Source organism: Lepidochelys kempii, chromosome 7, assembly GCF_965140265.1.
Source record: "Lepidochelys kempii isolate rLepKem1 chromosome 7, rLepKem1.hap2, whole genome shotgun sequence".
NCBI classification, from domain to species: Eukaryota; Metazoa; Chordata; order Testudines; family Cheloniidae; genus Lepidochelys; species Lepidochelys kempii.
In genome coordinates this window covers 405603-424778 of record NC_133262.1, presented here as the reverse complement: position 1 = coordinate 424778, position 19176 = coordinate 405603, and the positions used below count along the sequence as shown (strand labels likewise).

Here is a 19176-nt window from a genome sequence, read left to right as displayed (position 1 = left end):
AGAGAGACTGCAGGAGGCCACTGCAAGGCCTGCAAAGAGCTATTATCTCCTTAAAGCAGCATTGGCCTCTGCAGAGAGCTGGAAGAATCCCAATAGTATATTTTAATCACTGTACAATAAAATCCCAGTACCCCTCTGCACAACAGACTATCTGCTGCTGGTTGAGAATCCCCTTTATTACATCAATTTTCCCCGCTTAGTAGCACAAGGAACCACATCTCGGTTCCTTCCTTCTGTCAGGGAACAGGAATGTGAAGTTCTTCCCAGAGCCACTTTCCAGCTTAGACAGCCAAGCCCAACATTTTACAAGACATATGACATACAACAAAGGAGCTCTGTTTGAACAGTAGGCCATTGGCATCCAAGGACGAGCTGCTGGAGACACAGGTGACCTTGTCACAGCTGTATGCTGTTAAAAACATGAACTGTGTTTTAGTTAGGTCCTGAGCCTAAACAGCCAGGTAGGGAGGCTGGGAAGCCACCCAGCAGGAAACACACGACAGACAACCCAATGCAGGAAAATCCGTGCTGCAGCCTCCAGCACAAGGCAAGAAAAGAGGAGAGGATTATTAGTGAGCACACTGTACAGGCACCATGAGAAAGCAGAAAATGCAGGTCAAACACCTCCTCCCCCATACCCCGAAGGGACCAGCAGCTCAGAGCTGACAGCAGGGACAGGAAAGGAAACAGCAGCCCAGAGCAGGCTGCTTCAAGACAGAGGGTGATCCTCTCATTCCTGTGAAGCAATAATTTTGGACTAGACGTGATTAGCACAAAAGGGGGCTTTCCCACACTAGTGACTTTCCCCTCTCCTTCTCTCTACAAGCAGCTCAAAGGCAACTGACAAAGCCCTCCACTGTACCGGCCACCACCCACACACAGACTTGCCTGGGAACCAAAACAAACTGAATTAATCAGAATCTAAATCACCCTCGACCACGATAGCGACAACTCTGTCCTCCCAAGACAGGCAGATGCACACACAGAGGAGAAACGCCATGATTCCCTCTGGCAGCGAGCGAGGAGTCCCCGTCCCCACCAGCCCCCGAGCTGGGTAGTCCCCCATACCCTGGCTGGGGCTCCCATCTGTACAAACACCTCCGCACACCCAGCCGAGATTCCCTCCCGCTTGCCCCCCCCGCCTCAGGGCTTACCCAAGGCTCCCCCCGGGCTCGGCTCGGCCCCCCCCGGGCTCGGCTCGGCCCGCCCCCCCCGGGCTCGGCTCGGTCCGCCCCGCGCGCGGTTGGGCTGCGGGTGCCCCCCCGCCAACCCCCCAGCGCGGAGTTCCTCTCGCGCAGTCCCGCGGGGACGGAGACAGGGCAGCGAGCGAGCGGCGGCGGCCACAACGAGAAAGAGGCAGGTCAGGAGCGGCTGCAGCCGGCCGGCACCCGTGAGGTGCTACCGGGGACGCAGGCCGCGGGCCCGTCACCCTGCGGGCGCCCCGGGGTTCCCTTCCCCCCAGAGCCCGCCCCCTACCTGGCCGGCCCGATGCCCGGGCCCCCGCGCACCACTAGGCCCGGCTCGGCGCCACGGCGTTTCCTGGGCAGCAGACGGGACCGAGACCCTCTGCGGCGGCGGCGGCAGCAGCCTCGGCCCCTCCCCCTCAGCACCAGGGGCTGCACCTCTTCCACGGGCCTGGCGGAAACGGCACTGAGAGCACGGGGCTCCCCAGCGCTGGCGCCAGGGGCCATCCGGACACGCCCACTGCCACTCCCCATTGGCTGCACCGCCGCCTAGCTCCACCCATTTCAACCATATATTGGCAGCAGCCTCTCTTCGAGCCTCACCTCCTCACACTTTCGATTGGCCCCTGGTTGAGCAGGCCACGCCCATTCCCACATCTCATTGGCTACAGTTGGCCCGCCCAGTGGCTCTCGCCACAGAGGCGGCTTCCTATTGGTGTCCCAAGCTGCCACTGCGACGGGGGTAGCGACGACACAGAAAAGGCGCGAGCGGCTGCCTTACTGCTAGTACAGGAGCCCCGCCGCAGCTTCAAGGGCGGTTCCTATTGGCTACGGGGTGTATCAGGCCGTCTTGAAAGTATGCTCTGGTTGGCCGAGCTTCCCGTCAGTTAGGGACAAGTATCCGCCTTGCGCCACGTGAGCGGGGAAGAGCCGGCCTATGATTGGCTCGGCGCCGCTTGCACCACGTGGGTGCGCCCCTCTCCCGGAGTGTAACTCCCGCCTCGGGACACGTGGCAGACAGAAGGGGTGGGGCGGTCTGCGAACCGGACTCCTAGGGCTCGCAGGGCACGCGCACGCAGCCTCCCTCCCCGCCCAGCCGACGAAGGGGGCCGCGCGCCGGAGGCGCGCTCCCTGGGGGCTCCTGGCTGGGGCGCGCCCCCGCACGCGGAGCGGGTGACGCGCCGGCCCGCGGCGCCTGGTGCCCGGCTCGCGCAGAGACGCGGCCGGTCGGGTTTCCCCTTCCAGCCGCAGGCCGGGCTGGGGGGCCTGCCCTGCGCGCGGCGCGGCCCGCTGGAGCGGGCGGCTTTGGGCCTTGGGAAGCTCTTAGAGACCCGGGGACAGCGCCCGCCCCTCGGTAAGGCTTGCTGAAAGGGGGGGCCCCCCCGAGCGGCGAGCCCTGCGGAGAACCCGCGCAGCGCCCCCCCCGAGCGGCGAGCCCTGCGGAGAACCCGCGCAGCGGCCCCCCCGAGCGGCGAGCCCTGCGGAGAACCCGCGCAGCGGCCCCCCCGAGCGGCGAGCCCTGCGGAGAACCCGCGCAGCGGCCCCCCCGAGCGGCGAGCCCTGCGGAGAACCCGCGCAGCGGCCCCCCCGAGCGGCGAGCCCTGCGGAGAACCCGCGCAGCGGCCCCCCCGAGCGGCGAGCCCTGCGGAGAACCCGCGCAGCGCCCCCCCCGAGCGGCGCCTCCCCGAGCGGCGAGCCCTGCGGAGAACCCGCGCAGCGCCCCCCCGAGCGGCGAGCTGGTTAACTGCCCCTCCGTTGGTGGCCCGCCTCTCGCCCCACACCTATCACCCGCCTGCTGTAACACCGAGAGAGAGACACGCTGGCCCAGGCAAGCCCTTCTCCCAGCCTGGCAGCGTTCTGCTCGCAGGCCTCTGCGGGAGGAGGTCAGCTAACTGAGCGAAGGGCAGCTGTGGACCAGGCCCTGCCCTCTGAACTCCGTCTTCGCTCGCTGTAGGAAAGCGAACATTAATTCCTGGATGCTCTGAGGGGACCTAATGACAAGGTAAAGTGTGCCAGGGTCGCCTCCCTGCACACTGGAGCCAGTCTCCCCGGCAGCTTTCCAGCTGCAGCTGAAGGATGAGTCCCGTTGAAGCATGTTCCTCACTGATTTCCCAAGGGAAAGAGTGGCTTCGTCTTCCTCAAGGTCTTCGTCACGCTGTCGCTAGTGCAAGGGGATGGGGCTACTGCAAAACGTCTGAAGAGGACAAGCTGCCTTTTCATGTTACTTTTACTGAACAGTAACAGATTTGGACATAAGGTTTCATGGGTAAAAAAAACATTTCTTCAGATGTATCTGAAGTGGGTTTTTTACCCACAAAGGCCTATTCCTAAATAAATCAGTTAGTCTTTAAGGTGCCACCGGACTCCTTGTTTTTGTGGATACAGACAACACAGCTACCTCCTGATACTTTACTGAACATTGTGGGTAATGCATTTTTTCCTCATGGCTTTGTTCCTATGCCAAATGGAGGACACATTTAATAGTGGTGCAGCCAACATGCTTCCTGTCACTTTAGTCACTGCACTAATCTCAGAGATCTCAGCACAGGGCTAGAAAAAAAAAGTTGAAAACCCCAAGCCTGATTCACTTAGAATCAGGCATATAATCCAACAGCCTAACTCCTCCCATCCTCTTGCAGGATCTAGAGAACAAACTGATGCAGCTTCCCAGAGTCTTATCTGAAACACAATTGAGGGCCATCTTGTGGAGGAAATGCAGTCTCTACACACACTGTATGACAAGATACATATTGTGAAGTCATTTTAAGTACATAGGGCACAGCATGTGACTGGACAGCAGGAAGTGGCATCTTACTCCTCTCTATACTGCAACAGGTCTATTATGTTCTTTAATTCAGAGTTCACTCAAGCTTTGCCTGGACCCTGAGGATTCTCAGCACTCTCCAGTGAAATCCTCATCTCCACTACAGCAGGCACCCTGCCCCATTTTCCAGTCTCGCTACCTTCACTCTAAGAGGATACTGCCCTGGCCTGCTCTCCCCATAATCCTTTCAAATACCATCTCCCCCACAATGCAGACAGTCTCAATATCTTCACCTACCTACTGCCTCTTTAGCAAAGCTGGTGTGGCAAAGGGTTTTCCACCTCATCACTACTGCTGCTTTGAAGATTGCTACTCACGGTGGATATAGCAACAGAGAAGACAGGACATAACAGGAGTGCCACCTAGAGCAGCAAGAGGCAGATGAGACTCTGAAGACATTCTCACCCCAATCTCTGGTACAGTGCCTGCCAAAAAAAAATCTAGGGAAACTCTGGAAGTTAGAATGTTTCCAAAGCATTAAATTCTCTAGCTGCATCATCATGATGTCGTCATGTGGAACAGTCTCAAAGTTTGAAAAAAAATAGAGTTTGGCACTGAATATCTTGAACTACCGTGGGCCATGTGTCTTCCTGGTTTTACCTATCCCTGAGATTGTAGAGCACACAGGTGACTATGCAGAGCTTTCAGCATCTCATCCAATGATTCTTCCAAAGCAGATGTTGTAACCACATCATACCTGACAGCTGTGCTCATATTTTACCCAGGAACAGCCTAAGCAAATCTGCTGCTATCAGCAGGCAAGAATTCAAGTGCACTCAGTAGCACCTTTTCTTATCAGATATGTTCAAAACAGACAGTCATTCAAATCATTCAACATGCAGCTGTTTCAGGACCCCACTGAACTCATGGGTTCTCTCCTTTTCCCAGAGTCTCAGCCACAGCAAATGGAGAATCTACAACAAGAGCATTTCCTGTACTGCCCCTGAGTCATACACAAAGGGAATGCTGAATAAGCCAGGCAACTATAGAAACCACTCCCCCTTCCCCCATGAAAAGGGAAGTGGAAGAAGGAAAGTGGGATATTCTACTCTCTTCCTGAAGGCAAATAAAAGTTCATAGAATATCAGGGTTGGAAGGGACCTCAGGAGGTCATCTAGTCCAACCCCCTGCTCAAAGCAGGACCAATCCCCAATTAAATCACCCCAGCCAGGGCTTTGTCAAGCCTGACCTTAAAAACTTCTAAGGAAGGAGATTCTACCACCTCCCTAGGTAACACAAGTTGTAACAAAAACCAAATCAGAACAGTACAACCATCAGGAAATACTTCTTTTTGGGACAGGGTCCATGTCAGGTTGTACCACACCGGGCGTAATGAGGAGCTACTGGGAGCCTCTGGCTACTAGTGCAATTTAAGTTGCATGGTTATTCTGCAGCATCACTTTGTAAATCTAGGTACTTATACAGCCTCAGTTTCTATAGTGAGCAAACAAACAGGGAGAAAGTGGCAGAACCAGGAACTGAATCCAGATGTCTTGAATCCAGGTCTCGTGCTTCAATTTTAATGCTATTCTACCACTCTATAGGGCACCTCCAACTCTTACAGGTGGAGTATCTTATTCAGATGGCACCCATCAGTTTTCATTCACAAACCTATTTTCCCTCTTTAAATTAACATATGATACAGAAAACATCTACCAGTTGTTGGGCAACTACAGTTAGCTATAAATATCCAACATTACTTGTGTGCTTAACAGCACTGTTTCCATTAAAAGTCATCCCTGACTTCAGGAAGTTTGTGACTGCCATAAAAATGGTCACCTCTACTCCAGCAAAGGATCTTATTTCCATAACATCTTGCACGTTCTACTGCAATCTGCAACATAGGCACGTTCCTATAATTTGACAAAAAGTCTTAAATTTGCTACGCAGGTGAAGTACAAACAGATAATAAGTGCTGTTAGTGAACTTTAAGCACCTACACTGCCAGAAGCTGGGAATGCGTTACAGGGTATGGATCACTTTAACCTGTTCTCTTAATTCCTTCTGGGGCACCTGGCATTGCCCATTGACGAAAGACAGGCTACTTGGCTGGATGGATCTTTGGTCTGACCCAGTCTGGCTGTTCTTATCTTCTAACACTGACACTACAGACAAGCATGAGGGTTTCCCCCCCAAGAAACTATTCAGGCACATCAACACCTTGCTTATTAACAAGCCTCCAAGTTTAGCGTGGAGACCATATCGTGTAAGCCAAAAGTGTCTCTCCATAGGGAATACAGGAGGTCTAAGCAGGTTCTCGTCACAAGCCTTATGACAAAGCAATGCCTCTGCTTCTTTCCCCCCTCAGTATATGTAACTTTTAAAAACCTGTCTTGGCAGTTCAGACCACAGTAATAAGATCCAGTTCATGGGACAGCCACAGTTTCACCTCTTCCAATTCCAGAACTGTTCTGTATGGGGTACTTGGCATGGAGGTGTTATGGGCAAAAAATGAACACTACAGAACCATGCAAACCTGGATGCTGCTGCCATCGGCCAGTACCTAAAGACAGATACAATCAGCCAAGCCTACACATAACTAAAAGCCATTACTGTCACCCAAAACACCCAGGGCTATTTTCTACCAACTGGATTGAATAAAGTTCACTAGAAATTCCACCTAAGCACATGTGCTACAAAACCACAACCAAGACCTAAAAGCAGGATGTTAGGGGTGGGGAAAAAATTACCTCCCTCCCCTCTTGAATGTGAAATATTAATCCTAATTTAATACCCATTTTCCTCACCTACAGTAGTTATTTCAACAGTATATTTCATAACAAGATCAAGCCTGCACCCCTGCCGCTATTCAATTTATACTACCAGAATAGGCTTTAGAAGAATAGGCATTGCCAAACCAAGTGTCTATTTCAGGGGGAGCCAACCTGAGTGTGAGAAGGAGCCAAAATTTACCAATGTACATTGTCAAAGAGCCACAGTAATACATTAGCAGCCCTGTATCAGCTCCCCTCCCAGTGCTTCCTGCCCACTGGCAGCCCCACCAATCAGCATCTCCCAATCAGCTGTTTCCTGACACGCAGGAGGCTCTGGGGGAGAAGTGAGAGCATGGCAGGCTCAGGGGAGAGTGGGAAGGGGTAGAGTGCGGGCAAGGCCTGTGGCAGAGCCAGGGATTAAGCAGTGAGCACCCTCGGCACACTGGAGAGTTGGTGCCTGTACAAGGAGTCACATATTAACTTCTGAAGAGCCTCATGTGACTCCAGAGCCATAGGGTGGCCATCCCGGTCTACTTAGTCCTATATCCTGTCTTTGACAGTGGCCAGTCCCAGATACATAAGTGCAAGAAATTCCCGTAGAAGGCAATTATGGAATAACCTGCCCATAAGGGAAATGTCTTCCCAGCTCTGAAACAGGAAGGTTTATTGTCCCTTCTTATCTAGCTGACCCCCATAAACCTATGTTCTTAGTCATTTAATCATCCAATATTTGAAACCCATTTTTATGCAGGAGATGAAAGGACATACACCTCCCTCCACAAAAATAAAAAGCCCTCCCATCCTCGGCATGGCAGTGTACATTCCCTGGATTCCAATAAGACTCTAGAATTTCAGGCTATATTGACAGTGGGAATGAACAGAGTCATAAGCTCACCACACAGACTTCAGCAAAAGGCAAGGTATGTCAGAATTTCATCTTGTTCATAAGCACGTTTCAGAAAATACAAGCCTTGTTTTTCCAAGACAATTCTAGGGAAGCTAGAGGTAGAACTGTGCAGCAGTCTCTCTGATCCACTTGCAGCAGAGCAGCAACCCTGCCTCTCACCATCCTGGGCTAGCAAGACGGACTCCCTCAGACAGAAGAAGAGTGCTGCCTCTTCACTCCAGCAGCACGCCTCCCCTGAGCTCCAGCAGGCAGAAAGGAGAGAAGCCATCTGGTTCCCATGACTCTCTGAAGGGCCCGAGATGCTGTTAACAGATGCCTCTTTCTCCACATTGCAGAGAGGTCACTTGCAAATTCCACGGCATGTAGTCAGGTACAGCCCAAAATAGGCTTTGGTGCTGCTCTCAGTTCAACAGCCTCAGCTTCCCAGTCACCTGATTCATTATTCCTTCTTCTCCGATAATGGCAAGTACAGTGTAGGATCCAGCTGGAATCTGCAGTGGAGAGATGGACATGCAATTGTGTCAACAGCAATTCAGATGATGGTAAACATTCAATTTTGATTTAAAGACTTCAAGTGAAAGAGTCCACCATATCCATAAGTTGTTCCAATGATTAATTATCCTCACTGTTAAGAATTTGCACCTTTTGTAGTCTGAATTGTCTAGCTTCAGTTTCCAGCCATAGGATCTTGTCATGCCTTGGTCTGACAGGAGTCCTCCACCATCAGATCTTCTCTCTGTGTACGTACTTATAGATTGGGGTGGGCAAATTATGGCCTGCAGGCTGGATCTGACCTGCCAGCCATTTTAATCCAGCCCTTGAGCTCCCTCTGGGGAGCGAGGTCTGGGGACCGCTCCACACGGAAGCAGCGGCATGGCCCCTCTCCGGCTCCTACACGTAGGGGCAGCCAGGGGGCTCCATTCTGCCCCAAGTGCCGACCCTGCAGCTCCCATTTGCCAGGAATCCCAGCCAATGGGAGCTGCAGGGGCAGGGCCTGCAGATATGGCAGCACACAGAGTCTCCCAGCCACGCTTCCACGTAGGAGCCAGAGAAGGGACATGCTGCTGCTTCTGGGAGCCTCTTGAAGTAAGCGCCACTTAGAGTCTGCATTCCTGAGCCCCCTCCTGCCCTCCAAATCCCTTGATCCCAGCCTGGAGCACCCTGCTGCACCCCAAACCTCTCATCCCCAGCCCCCCCTCCAGAGCCCCCTTCCACACCTTGAACTCCTCATTTCTGGCCCCACCCCAGAGCCTGCACCCCAACCCCAATTTTGTGAGCATTCATGGCCTACCACACAATTTCTATTCCCAGATGTGGCCCTCGGGCCAAAAAGTTTGCCCACCCCTGTTACAGATTGATCAAGTCACCTCAACTTCCTGGATAAACTAAATAGATTTAGCTTTTTTAGTCTGGAAAGTACACACAATAAAAACTCAAATCATTCTTGTGGATCTTCTTAGAACCCTTTCCAACATGTTTTTAGAGTGTTGGCACCAGAACTGGACATAGCATTTCAGTAATCTCCTTAATGTTGTATATAAAGTTAATACCACCTCCCTAATTCTACATCATCCAAGGATCACATTAGCTCTCAACCACAACACTGCATTGGACCTCACATTCAGCTGATTTCCACCCTGATCCCTAAGTCACTATCAGGGTCAGTGCTTTCCAGGATGCAGTCCCCCAGCCTACAAGTGGGTCCAGCCAACCAGTCCGACATAGCTGGGGCTAATGGTTAAGGTTGGTTAATGGTAAGCCTAATGCTTACCGGTTAACCTTTTACATCCCTAGGATCTACATTCCTGGATCCTAGATGTATGACCTTGTGTTTGGCATGCTCACTCACAGGCACATACACTCTCCCCCTCAGTGATTACAGGTTATCGCATTGCACTGTTCTGGAACACTATTACTCCAGAAACTGCTAATTTATTGTCATTGCTATCAGTGTCTACTTTCCCCCTCTAATTTTTTTTAAATGTAATCACTTCTTTCAAATCCCTTAACTAGAACAGTTTAACTGAAGAATCATTTGATAATTGTTGAATGATGGGGTTTTTAAGACATCTAGTAAAGTTTTCTTAGAGTGACTTCCAATTATTATTCATATTGTTTTAAATTCTTCCTTCCAGTTTTGCTCACAATTGTTTTCAAGCTTTGGGACATTGGCCCTTTTAAAGTGCCAAATGTATTGTATTAGTTACACACATGCCCTCAATTCCTAACTTGGTTACCTGTGTCCTCCCTGCATCCTGCACCAGGTACGTTGGCAGCTCCAGGCTCAAAGCCAATGCTCGGAGATCCATCAGGTGGGCAGTGTTTGATCCTTGAACTACAACCTTCTTTGCACTAACAAGGAAAAAGCAAGTGATCAGAAAGAGCACCTACTGTCCTGCGACCTCTTATCACAGGCTGCTTGACTAGGGGAGCAGTGTACAAGCTAAGGAAGTCATTAGCCTAACAAAACAGTTAGAGATCCATCTCCCATTCATCTAGCAACTGCAAACCCATTTGCTTCAGATATGAGAATAGTTATTCTGAATTTATTAAGTTAAATGTCAGATAAATTATCTACAAGAGACACAAAAAACCCAGATCAGAAAGGCTCCTCCCCCTTTTGGCCCTTTTAACTACCAAGTAGAATGAGAACATTCTGATGTCGACTCACCTTTATCTGTTCAACCATTTCAGACAACTGCTTGAAGAACCATTTAGTGAGAATGCTAAATTAGTGACAGGGGAGATTAAGAGGGACAGCCAAGGAGAATCCAGTGTGAAAGCTCTGCTGCTACTGCCCCTCAAGCTTAGTCTTTGATATTGCCTGTTATTTCAATCCTTTACCCTCCCTCCCAACAAGGAAGCCTGACCAACATGAGTCAGAGTGCTCCACTTTGTCTCTGAATTTTACAACATATATTCAAAGGGATGCCTGGACACTTGTCTGTCAGGCACATATTACCATCTTACCCACATTCATCCCACTGGCAGATCATCTCCCTCCCAGTGGATTTTTCCTGTATTAACTGGTACAGGCCAACAGCTGCATGTCCAACCTGGGCTGCTATCTGTAAGATGAAACATTACATCTGAATAGGGTGAGCCACTGAAGCCACTCCTCCCACTGGTGTGATAATAGGGGCACAAGTCCTCTGCATTCAAGTAAGGCCTTCAGCAGGAGGCAGTCCATCACCTTCCCAGATTTGAAGGGGAAAAGGACCCCAAACCTCTCATTGGCTGGCACCTAGCTCTTTTCACAGGTGGCTCCGCAGTCTGGGCAGGGCGGGCGACCACCCCCTCCCCGCACCTTGGCCGGCCAGAATTTGGGCTGCTCGAAGCTTTCTCTGGGCCACCCGTGAACTTTACCTTCCCGACGCCCATGGCGAGCTCCATGTTCACCACAAACACCATCTTGTAGCAGCCGCCACCATCCGCCTGCTCCTGGAAAAGAAACCTGGGTGGAGGCCCCGGGCTCCGCGCGCGAGCGGGGGCGCCGCCGGGACCCCGGGCTCCGCGCGCGAGCGGGGGCGCCGCCGGGACCCCGGGCTCCGCGCGCGAGCGGGGGCGCCGCCGGGACCCCGGGCTCCGCGCGCGAGCGGGGGCGCCGCCGGGACCCCGGGCTCCGCGCGCGAGCGGGGGCGCCGCCGGGACCCCGGGCTCCGCGCGCGAGCGGGGGCGCCGCCGGGACCCCGGGCTCCGCGCGCGAGCGGGGGCGCCGCCGGGACCCCGGGCTCCGCGCGCGAGCGGGGGCGCCGCCGGGACCCCGGGCTCCGCGCGCGAGCGGGGGCGCCGCCGGGACCCCGGGCTCCGCGCGCGAGCGGGGGCGCCGCCGGGACCCCGGGCTCCGCGCGCGAGCGGGGGCGCCGCCGGGACCCCGGGCTCCGCGCGCGAGCGGGGGCGCCGCCGGGACCCCGGGCTCCGCGCGCGAGCGGGGGCGCCGCCGCCGCCAGGACAGGGGCCCCGGGCTCCGCGAGCGAGCGGGGGGGGGGGGGCGCCGCCGCCGCCAGGACAGGGGCCCCGGGCTCCGCGAGCGAGCGGGGGGGGGGGGGCGCCGCCGCCGCCAGGACAGGGGCCCCGGGCTCCGCGAGCGAGCGGGGGGGGGGGGGCGCCGCCGCCAGGACAGGGGCCCCGGGCTCCGCGAGCGAGCGGGGGGGGGGGGGCGCCGCCGCCAGGACAGGGGCCCCGGGCTCCGCGAGCGAGCGGGGGGGGGGCGCCGCCAGGACAGGGGCCCCCCCGGGCTCCTACCTGCCTCTCCAGGCCGCCGAAGTAGAGCTGCGCCGCAGCCTCCGCGGACACATTCCCGGTCAGGGCCAGCGCCTACAGGGTGGAGAGAGCGCGGCGTGAGGCGAGGCGAGGCCAGGCCAGGCCCGGCCCGGCTCGCCCGGCAGGGGTCACCCCGGCTCACCTGTCGCGCCGCCGCCTCAGGCACCCCCAGCTCCCGCAACGGCCCCAGCAGCGCCTCATCTGCCTCCATCCCACCACGTGACTTGCAGCCGCTCCGCTCCGCTATTGGCTGCGCCCGCCGTAGCCAGCCCAATCCGATTTGTTCCTCGCTTCCATGTGATTCCCGGCCACGCCCACACCCCGGCAAGGAATGCCCCCCGTCATCCGCTGTCCTTTGCCCCTCCCCTCCGCGACCCAACGTCCCCCGCGCCACGTCCCTCGTCTCTGCGCCCCGCCTCCAGCCGCTCTGCAGGGCCAAGGCCGCTCACCCCCGCCCAGGCCGCCCCAGCCGGGGCCACGTGCCCCACCGTTCCCCCACTGCCCCCACCCGCCGGGCCAGACAGCCCCGCCCCCAGCAACCGGCACGGCTCAGCGGGCACCCGCGGTACTGTGGCGCGGACCCCCTTCTGAGCTGGGGCCAAGAAACACTGCGCCCACATGAATCTGACCCACAAGTGCATTCACAGAATCAGAAAAGGAAAAGGAGTACTGACGCACCTTACAGACTAACCAATTTGTTTGTCTCCAAGGTGCCCCAAGCACTCCTTTTCTTTTTGCGAATACAGACTAACACGGCTGCCCCTCTGAAACCTGCCATAGAATCACAAAATCGCAGGGCTGGAAGGGACCTCAGAAGGTCACCTAGTCCAACCCCCTGCTCGAAGCAGGACCCATCCCCAATTAAATCATCCCAGCCAGGGGTTTGTCAAGCCAGGCCTTAAAAACCTCGAAGGAAGGAGATTCTACCACCTCCCTAGGTAACGCATTCCAATGTTTCACCACCCTCCTAGTGAAAAAGTTTTTCCTAATATCCAACCTAAACCTCCCCCACGGCAACTTGAGACCATTACTCCTCGTTCTGTCATCTGCTGCCACTGAGAACAATCTAGATCCATCCTCTTTGGAACCCCCTTTCAGGTAGCTGAAAGCAGCTATCAAATCCCCCCTCCTTCTTCTCTTCTGAAGACTAAACAATCCCAGTTCCCTCAGCCTCTCCTCATAAGTCATGGGTTCTAGACCCCTAATCAGTTTTATTGCCCTCCGCTGGACATTTTCCAATTTTTCCACATCCTCCTTGTAGTGTGGGGTCCAAAACTGGACACAGTGCTCCAGATGAGGCCTCACCAATGTCCAGTAGAGGGGAACGATCACGTCCCTCGATCTGCTCGCTATGCCCCTACTTATACATCCCAAAATGCCATTGGCCTTCTTGGCAACAAGGGCACACTGTTGACTCACATCCAGCTTCTTGTCCACTGTTACCCCTAGGTCCTTTTCTGCCGAACTGCTGCCGGGCTATTCAGTCCCTAGTCTGTAGCGGTGCATTGGATTCTTCCGTCCTAAGTGCAGGACTCTGCACTTGTCCTTGTTGAACCTCATCAGATTTCTTTTGGCCCAATCCTCTAATTTGACCTCTGCGTTATAATGCTCAGACACATAATCAGCATGTGGAATTCAGTCACAGGATATAATTGAAGACAGAATTCAGAAAGATATTGAATAATTATATGGATAACATGAACAATCGCAATTACATTAAACAGGATTAAAAAGGCATAGTCTGTAAACCCTGAAGCCTCAAGCCATGAACCAGCTGCCAACTAAACAGGTTTACGAAGAAATTGCCCCTAGGGGGAGGCTGCTGCATAATTGTCCCTTATGAGGTTTCATTCACCTCTCTCTGCAACATGAAGTACTGGCCAATGTCTGAGAAAGGATGTTACTTTAGACAGACCACTCAGAGGAATTGCCAAACTTAATCCAGGGTCCCTCTGTATTTAGTGTGTTTACCCCTCAATTCCCAAAACCCATCAAAGTGTGGTATTTGCATATACTTACAAACCATTCAGGAATCATAGAATCATAGAATATCAGGGTTGGAAGGGACCCCAGAAGGTCATCTAGTCCAACCCCATGCTCGAAGCAGGACCAATTCCCAGTTAAATCATCCCAGCCAGGGCTTTGTCAAGCCTGACCTTAAAAACCTCTAAGGAAGGAGATTCTACCACCTCCCTAGGTAACGCATTCCAGTGTTTCACCACCCTCTTAGTGAAAAAGTTTTTCCTAATATCCAATCTAAACCTCCCCCACTGCAACTTGAGACCATTACTCCTCGTTCTGTCATCTGCTACCATTGAGAACAGTCTAGAGCCATCCTCTTTGGAACCCCCTTTCAGGTAGTTGAAAGCAGCTATCAAATCCCCCCTCATTCTTCTCTTCTGCAGGCTAAACAATCCCAGCTCCCTCAGCCTCTCCTCATAAGTCATGTGTTCCAGTCCCCTAATCATTTTTGTTGCCCTTCGCTGGACTCTCTCCAATTTATCCACATCCTTCTTGAAGTGTGGGGCCCAAAACTGGACACAGTACTCCAGATGAGGCCTCACCAATGTCGAATAGAGGGGAACGATCACGTCCCTCGATCTGCTCGCTATGCCCCTACTTATACATCCCAAAATGCCATTGGCCTTCTTGGCAACTGCTGACTCATATCCAGCTTCTCGTCCACTGTCACCCCTAGGTCCTTTTCCGCAGAACTGCTGCCTAAATAAAGGGATTAATTAAACTGAAGCCTTTTCAGAATTAGGCCTGCTTAAGATAAAGAACATACAAATATAAAGATGAGATACTGCAGCTAAAACAGCTGGAATATCCTTTGATGCAGGATCCAACTGAGAAAGCTTCAGCAAATGCAATGGTACCTGGATGGCCAGTGAGACAGAAGCATCCACATATGTGGTAACTGGGCTGTGGAAATGGCATCAGGGAGGCCAGTACTGGGATCAGATAAGGGGAGAGAAGGTAGTTCTCTTCTCCTCCCCATCCTACCTGTAATCCCAGAGGAGCTGAGTAATATTGATAAAATGATCAGCATGGAAATAGTTAACAGTGTTGACATGCAACTCACCATCATTAGAGTCAGAGTTAACACCCATCATCAAAATGTACTAGATCACGGGTTCTCAAACTTTAGCACCCAAGGACCCCAATTTTAATTTAAAATTTTTCACAGACCCCCAAGCTGGCTTCTAATTTTCCCCAGGGTGCTCAACCCCAGCCCAGCCCCAAGCCCCACCCCTACCCTTCCCCCAAGTCCCTCCCCCCATCTTCATACCCCCACCCCTCCTCTTCCCTGCCTCTTTCCACCCCATCCCCCAAGTGAGCCCCATCCCCGCTCCTCCCCTTCCCTCCCAGCACCTCCTGCACACCACTGAACAGCTGCTCTGCGGCCTGCAGGAAGTACTGGGAGGAATGGGGAGGAGATGATTGGCGGGGCTGGCGGTCCTGGACATGACTCGCGGACTCCAGTTTGAGAACTGCTGTATTAGATAGTTCACACTAAAAGACTTGCGGGTCCCCTCTCTTCCTCATTCCTGCCCCAGGCAAAAGTCAAGCAAAGGGGCTTTGCTCACAGAATTTAAGATTTGAGGGGAAAGAAATCCTTCCCAAAGCCTGGCAGCTTCTCCAAATCTAGAGTAACTGATGGAGCCCATGAACATTCCCTACTTGGTTAGGGGGCTAGGCCTAAAGATCTGCTTCCAGCAGTACCACTGTCGGTCCATGAAACCCCTTTATGGAGCCTCCTCGCACTGCCTGTACTCTGATTCAGAGAAACTACAGTGGTTCCAGTGTGCTTAGCTCTTCTATACCTGCTGAGGGAGAAGGCTACAGCATTAGCTATTTGTGTCTTTCTACATTCAGCAGGCAGCAGGCTAGAGATCTCTGCACAGAGGACTAGAAACCTAACTTTTCTTTTAATGGAAGTCTAGCTTCTGCAGAAATCAATATGGAAGTTGAGTTATGCCATCTCCATAGACAGATTGGTGGCAGGTTCATAGATGTGGCAATAAATGGGAAAGTAATGGAGTAAAAGCACCTAGGTTCAGGAACAGAGGCGATGGATCCATAGGAACAGATGACAAGCTGCTGAGGAAAGAGCGTGAGACTCAATCAGGCTGCTTGGATTATGGTGTTAGGGAAATGGAGCCTGGTGAAGGACAGGAACACAGTGAGAGAAAGGCTGCCAATGCTTGAATTCCACTATGAATTCTATGGCCTGCATCTTCAACAGATTTGCCATCTGGTAGAGTTCTATGTCCTGTGGAATAAACTTATTTTCTGTGTTCCATCTCCAGAGAAGGAGTCACAAGGCTGATCTGGACACTGGTTACTCAGCCATGGGTGTTGAAGGCATTTCAGTGCTGTTGTCCGTTTGGCTGGTATGTATTCCAGCATTGGCAGAAGGAAGCTAGTAAATGGAGCAGCCTCATGCTTTGTCCAGTTGTATCTGTCCATTAGGGTGTTGTACAGACTGCAGGGGAAAAGCCTGGAAATCCGTAGGAGAGCACCTACCAAAGACGACATAAACACAATACTTCACCATTGAGTATAAAAACCTCCTAAATCCCTCTCCTCTTGCTGCTTTCTTACACACCACCTCCTCCTGGATTCTCCCTGTACCACCTTAAATAATTCTCCTGCTCTTCACTCTTTATACTTATTCGATACCTGTAAGGTGCCACCTGTCAGCCAGTTGTGCTGATCTTTGAACTCCCCCCAGTATGACAAGAATGCTCTGGTGATAATATGCCCAAAAGTGAATTAAATATTTTAAATGCAGTCACACCAGGGGCCATAAAGTCAGAGACCATCACCTCCCTGCTCCGTGACGCCTCTGTGAATGCAGCCCAAAAATGCACTGGCCCTTTTTTATTGCCATATCTCACTGCAAACTCATGTATCATTTCTTTATTATGATTATTGCTTTTACAGGCCCAGAAGTCTGGTAGACACTTAACAGAAGACAGAAGACACAGTCCTTGCCTAAAGAGCATGCAGTAAGTCAGGTTAGGCATGGGCAGTACCCAGTGGGTCAGTTAAATTTACAAATATACACAATTAATGAGAAAAATATAAATAATGACTATCTTTTGACTCAGTTCTTGTTGGCACCATGGAAGGAAAAAAATGGTTACCTACCTTTTCGTAACTGTTGTTCTTCAAGATGTTTTGCTCATGTCTATTCCATTCTAGGTGTGCATGTGCCCATGTGCGCAGTTGTTGGAGATTTTTGCCTTAGTGGTATCTGTAGGGTCAGCAGCTAAGTTCACTGTAAGCTGCGCAGCTGCAACCTACTTAGCACCATGTAGATGCTCAGGGAACCTCCACGGGGACCTGTCGCAGCCGGGGGAGGGACGCCCCTTCCCCAGCCTCCACCTAGCCCGGCTGCCAACCTGCCGCAGCCGGTGGACCCCTCCCCCGGCACCAACTCTGCTGAGGCCCTGACCTGCCGCGGCCAGGGCAGCCCAGCCCAGCCTGGGATCCAGGTGCAGCCGGGGAGGCCCCTGCACCCAATCCTCTGCCCCAGCCCTGAGCCCCTCATGCCCGGCCCCACCCCAGAGCCCACACCCCCAGCCGGAGCACTCACACACCTGCACCCCAACCCTCTGTCACACATCACCTCCATAGCACATAAAATTCATTTCACACATGGGTGGGGAAAAATTAGAGGGAACACTAGTTGGCAGTGGTGCCCCCGTGAGTACTGTATATCATGCGCTGGCCCTATACCCCCTCATTTCTTTCTTGCAACTCCAACAGAGGGGCAGGAGGGCGGGTAATGGAATGGACATGAGCAACACATCTTGAAGAACAACAGTTACCAAAAGGTAGGTAACCTTTTTTTCTTCTTCAAGTGCTTGCTCATGTCGATTCCATTCTAGGTGACTCACAAGCAGTGCCAATGGAGATGGGCTCAGGATTCATGGTCTTGCAGCTTGCAGCACTGCTCTGCCAAAGCCAGCATCGTCCTGGGCCTGCTGGGTAAGCGCACAATGGAATGTAAATGTGTGGACAGACAACCAGGTAGCAGCTCTATAGATCTCTTAGATGGGCACCTGAGCCAAGAAGGTCACTGATGACAATTGCACTCTAGTTGAGTGCGCTATGACTATTGCCAGTGAAGGCACATTCGCTAGCTCGTAGCATTAGCAGATGCAGGCTGTGATTCAGGATGAAATTCTTTGAGCAGACACTGGTCAACCTTTCATCCTGTCTGCCCCTGCAATGAACAGCTGCGTTGACTTGCGAAACAGCCTCGTCCTGTCGATAAGAAGGCCAGCACCCTCCCGACGTCCAGGGTGTGCAACCTGCATTTTCCGATTTATGAGGCTTCAGGAAGAAGACAGGCAAATATATGTCCGGGCCAGTATGAACTGGAAAACTATCTTGCACAGGAACGCTGAGTTCAGTCGCAGCTGGACCTTATTCTAGTAGAATATGTTGGGCGGTTCTAAAATAAGAGCCCTGATCTCAGACACCCTGTGAGCAGACTTTACTGCATCTTCCAGGAGAGAAAGAGAAGAGAGCAGGAAGTCAGAGGTTCAAAGAGAGACCCCATGAGTCTCGACAGCATGAGATTCAAGTCCCAAGAAGGACAAGCTCCCGGATGTGAGGTGTGACAAAGTTCCTCCTCTGCCTTGGTGGGTCCTCTGCTTATTGGCGGGTTTGCTCGCCTCAGAGGTTCATGGCAGCCCTCAGTTTGGCCACTTTCATGGCTCAAAACTGCCCTTCACTCAGTTAGCCTCATCACTGGCCAGCATGGGGAAAGGAAGAACAATCCCCGCAGTCTCTGCTGATCCACCTAGTGGATCGGGGAACAGGCCAGAGACTTTCACCTCTGGTGGAATCCACAGTCCATTTCAACTCCTCTGGTATCAAGTAGGGAGTTGAGGGGATGGGGGGAACCCGGGCCCACCCTCTACTGCGGGTTCCAGCCCAGGGCCCTGTGGATTGCAGCTGTCTACAGTGGCTCCTGTAACAGCTGCGTGACAGCTACAACTCCCTGGGCTACTTCCCCATGGCCTCCTCCCGACATCTTCTTTATTCTCACCACAGGACCTTCCTCCTGATGTCTGATAATGCTTGTACTTCTCAGTCTTCCAGTAGTACGCCTTCTCCCTCTCAGCTTCTTGCACCTCTTGATCCCAGCTCCTCGCATGCGCCTCAAACTGAAGTGAACTCCTTTTTAAACCCAGGGTGCCCTGATTAGCCTGCCTTAATTGATTCTAGCAGCTTCTTGATTGACTGCAGGTGTTCTAATCCGCC

At 52.9% G+C, this 19176-nt stretch overlaps 3 protein-coding genes across 15 annotated transcripts in view; all 3 read right to left on the bottom strand.

The window, feature by feature from the left end:
* Nucleotides 1–2299, bottom strand: part of SETD5 (SET domain containing 5) — a 173443-nt gene extending 171144 nt beyond the window's left edge. For 4 of the 7 annotated variants that reach the window (XM_073350778.1, XM_073350781.1, XM_073350783.1 and 1 more), the window contains exon 1: nucleotides 1477–2298. The gene's annotated coding sequence lies outside the window, so the exon portion shown is untranslated. Of the gene's footprint in view, nucleotides 1–1476 lie in introns of all 7 variants that reach the window. The other 3 variants (XM_073350779.1, XM_073350782.1, XM_073350785.1) reach the window with 1 other exon arrangement.
* A 5344-nt stretch (nucleotides 2300–7643) lies between these two features.
* LOC140913992 (probable peptidyl-tRNA hydrolase 2) lies at nucleotides 7644–12143 on the bottom strand. The gene is made up of 6 exons (XM_073350786.1): nucleotides 12035–12143; nucleotides 11875–11946; nucleotides 10996–11070; nucleotides 10600–10697; nucleotides 9867–9981; nucleotides 7644–8120 (listed from the first exon to the last, which is right to left on the bottom strand). Exons 1-6 carry the CDS (start codon nucleotides 12101–12103, stop codon nucleotides 8031–8033), a joined length of 519 nt encoding a protein of 172 aa, XP_073206887.1. The 5' UTR covers nucleotides 12104–12143; the 3' UTR covers nucleotides 7644–8030.
* A 3085-nt stretch (nucleotides 12144–15228) lies between these two features.
* The window catches only part of LOC140913990 (SRSF protein kinase 3-like), a 61561-nt gene continuing 57613 nt past the window's right edge, over nucleotides 15229–19176 (bottom strand). For all 7 annotated transcript variants that reach the window (XM_073350777.1, XM_073350774.1, XM_073350776.1 and 4 more), the window contains one exon: nucleotides 15229–16418. In XM_073350777.1, the coding sequence (XP_073206878.1) occupies nucleotides 16162–16418 (257 nt within the window). In that variant the 3' untranslated portion in view covers nucleotides 15229–16161. The remainder of the gene's footprint in view (nucleotides 16419–19176) is intronic.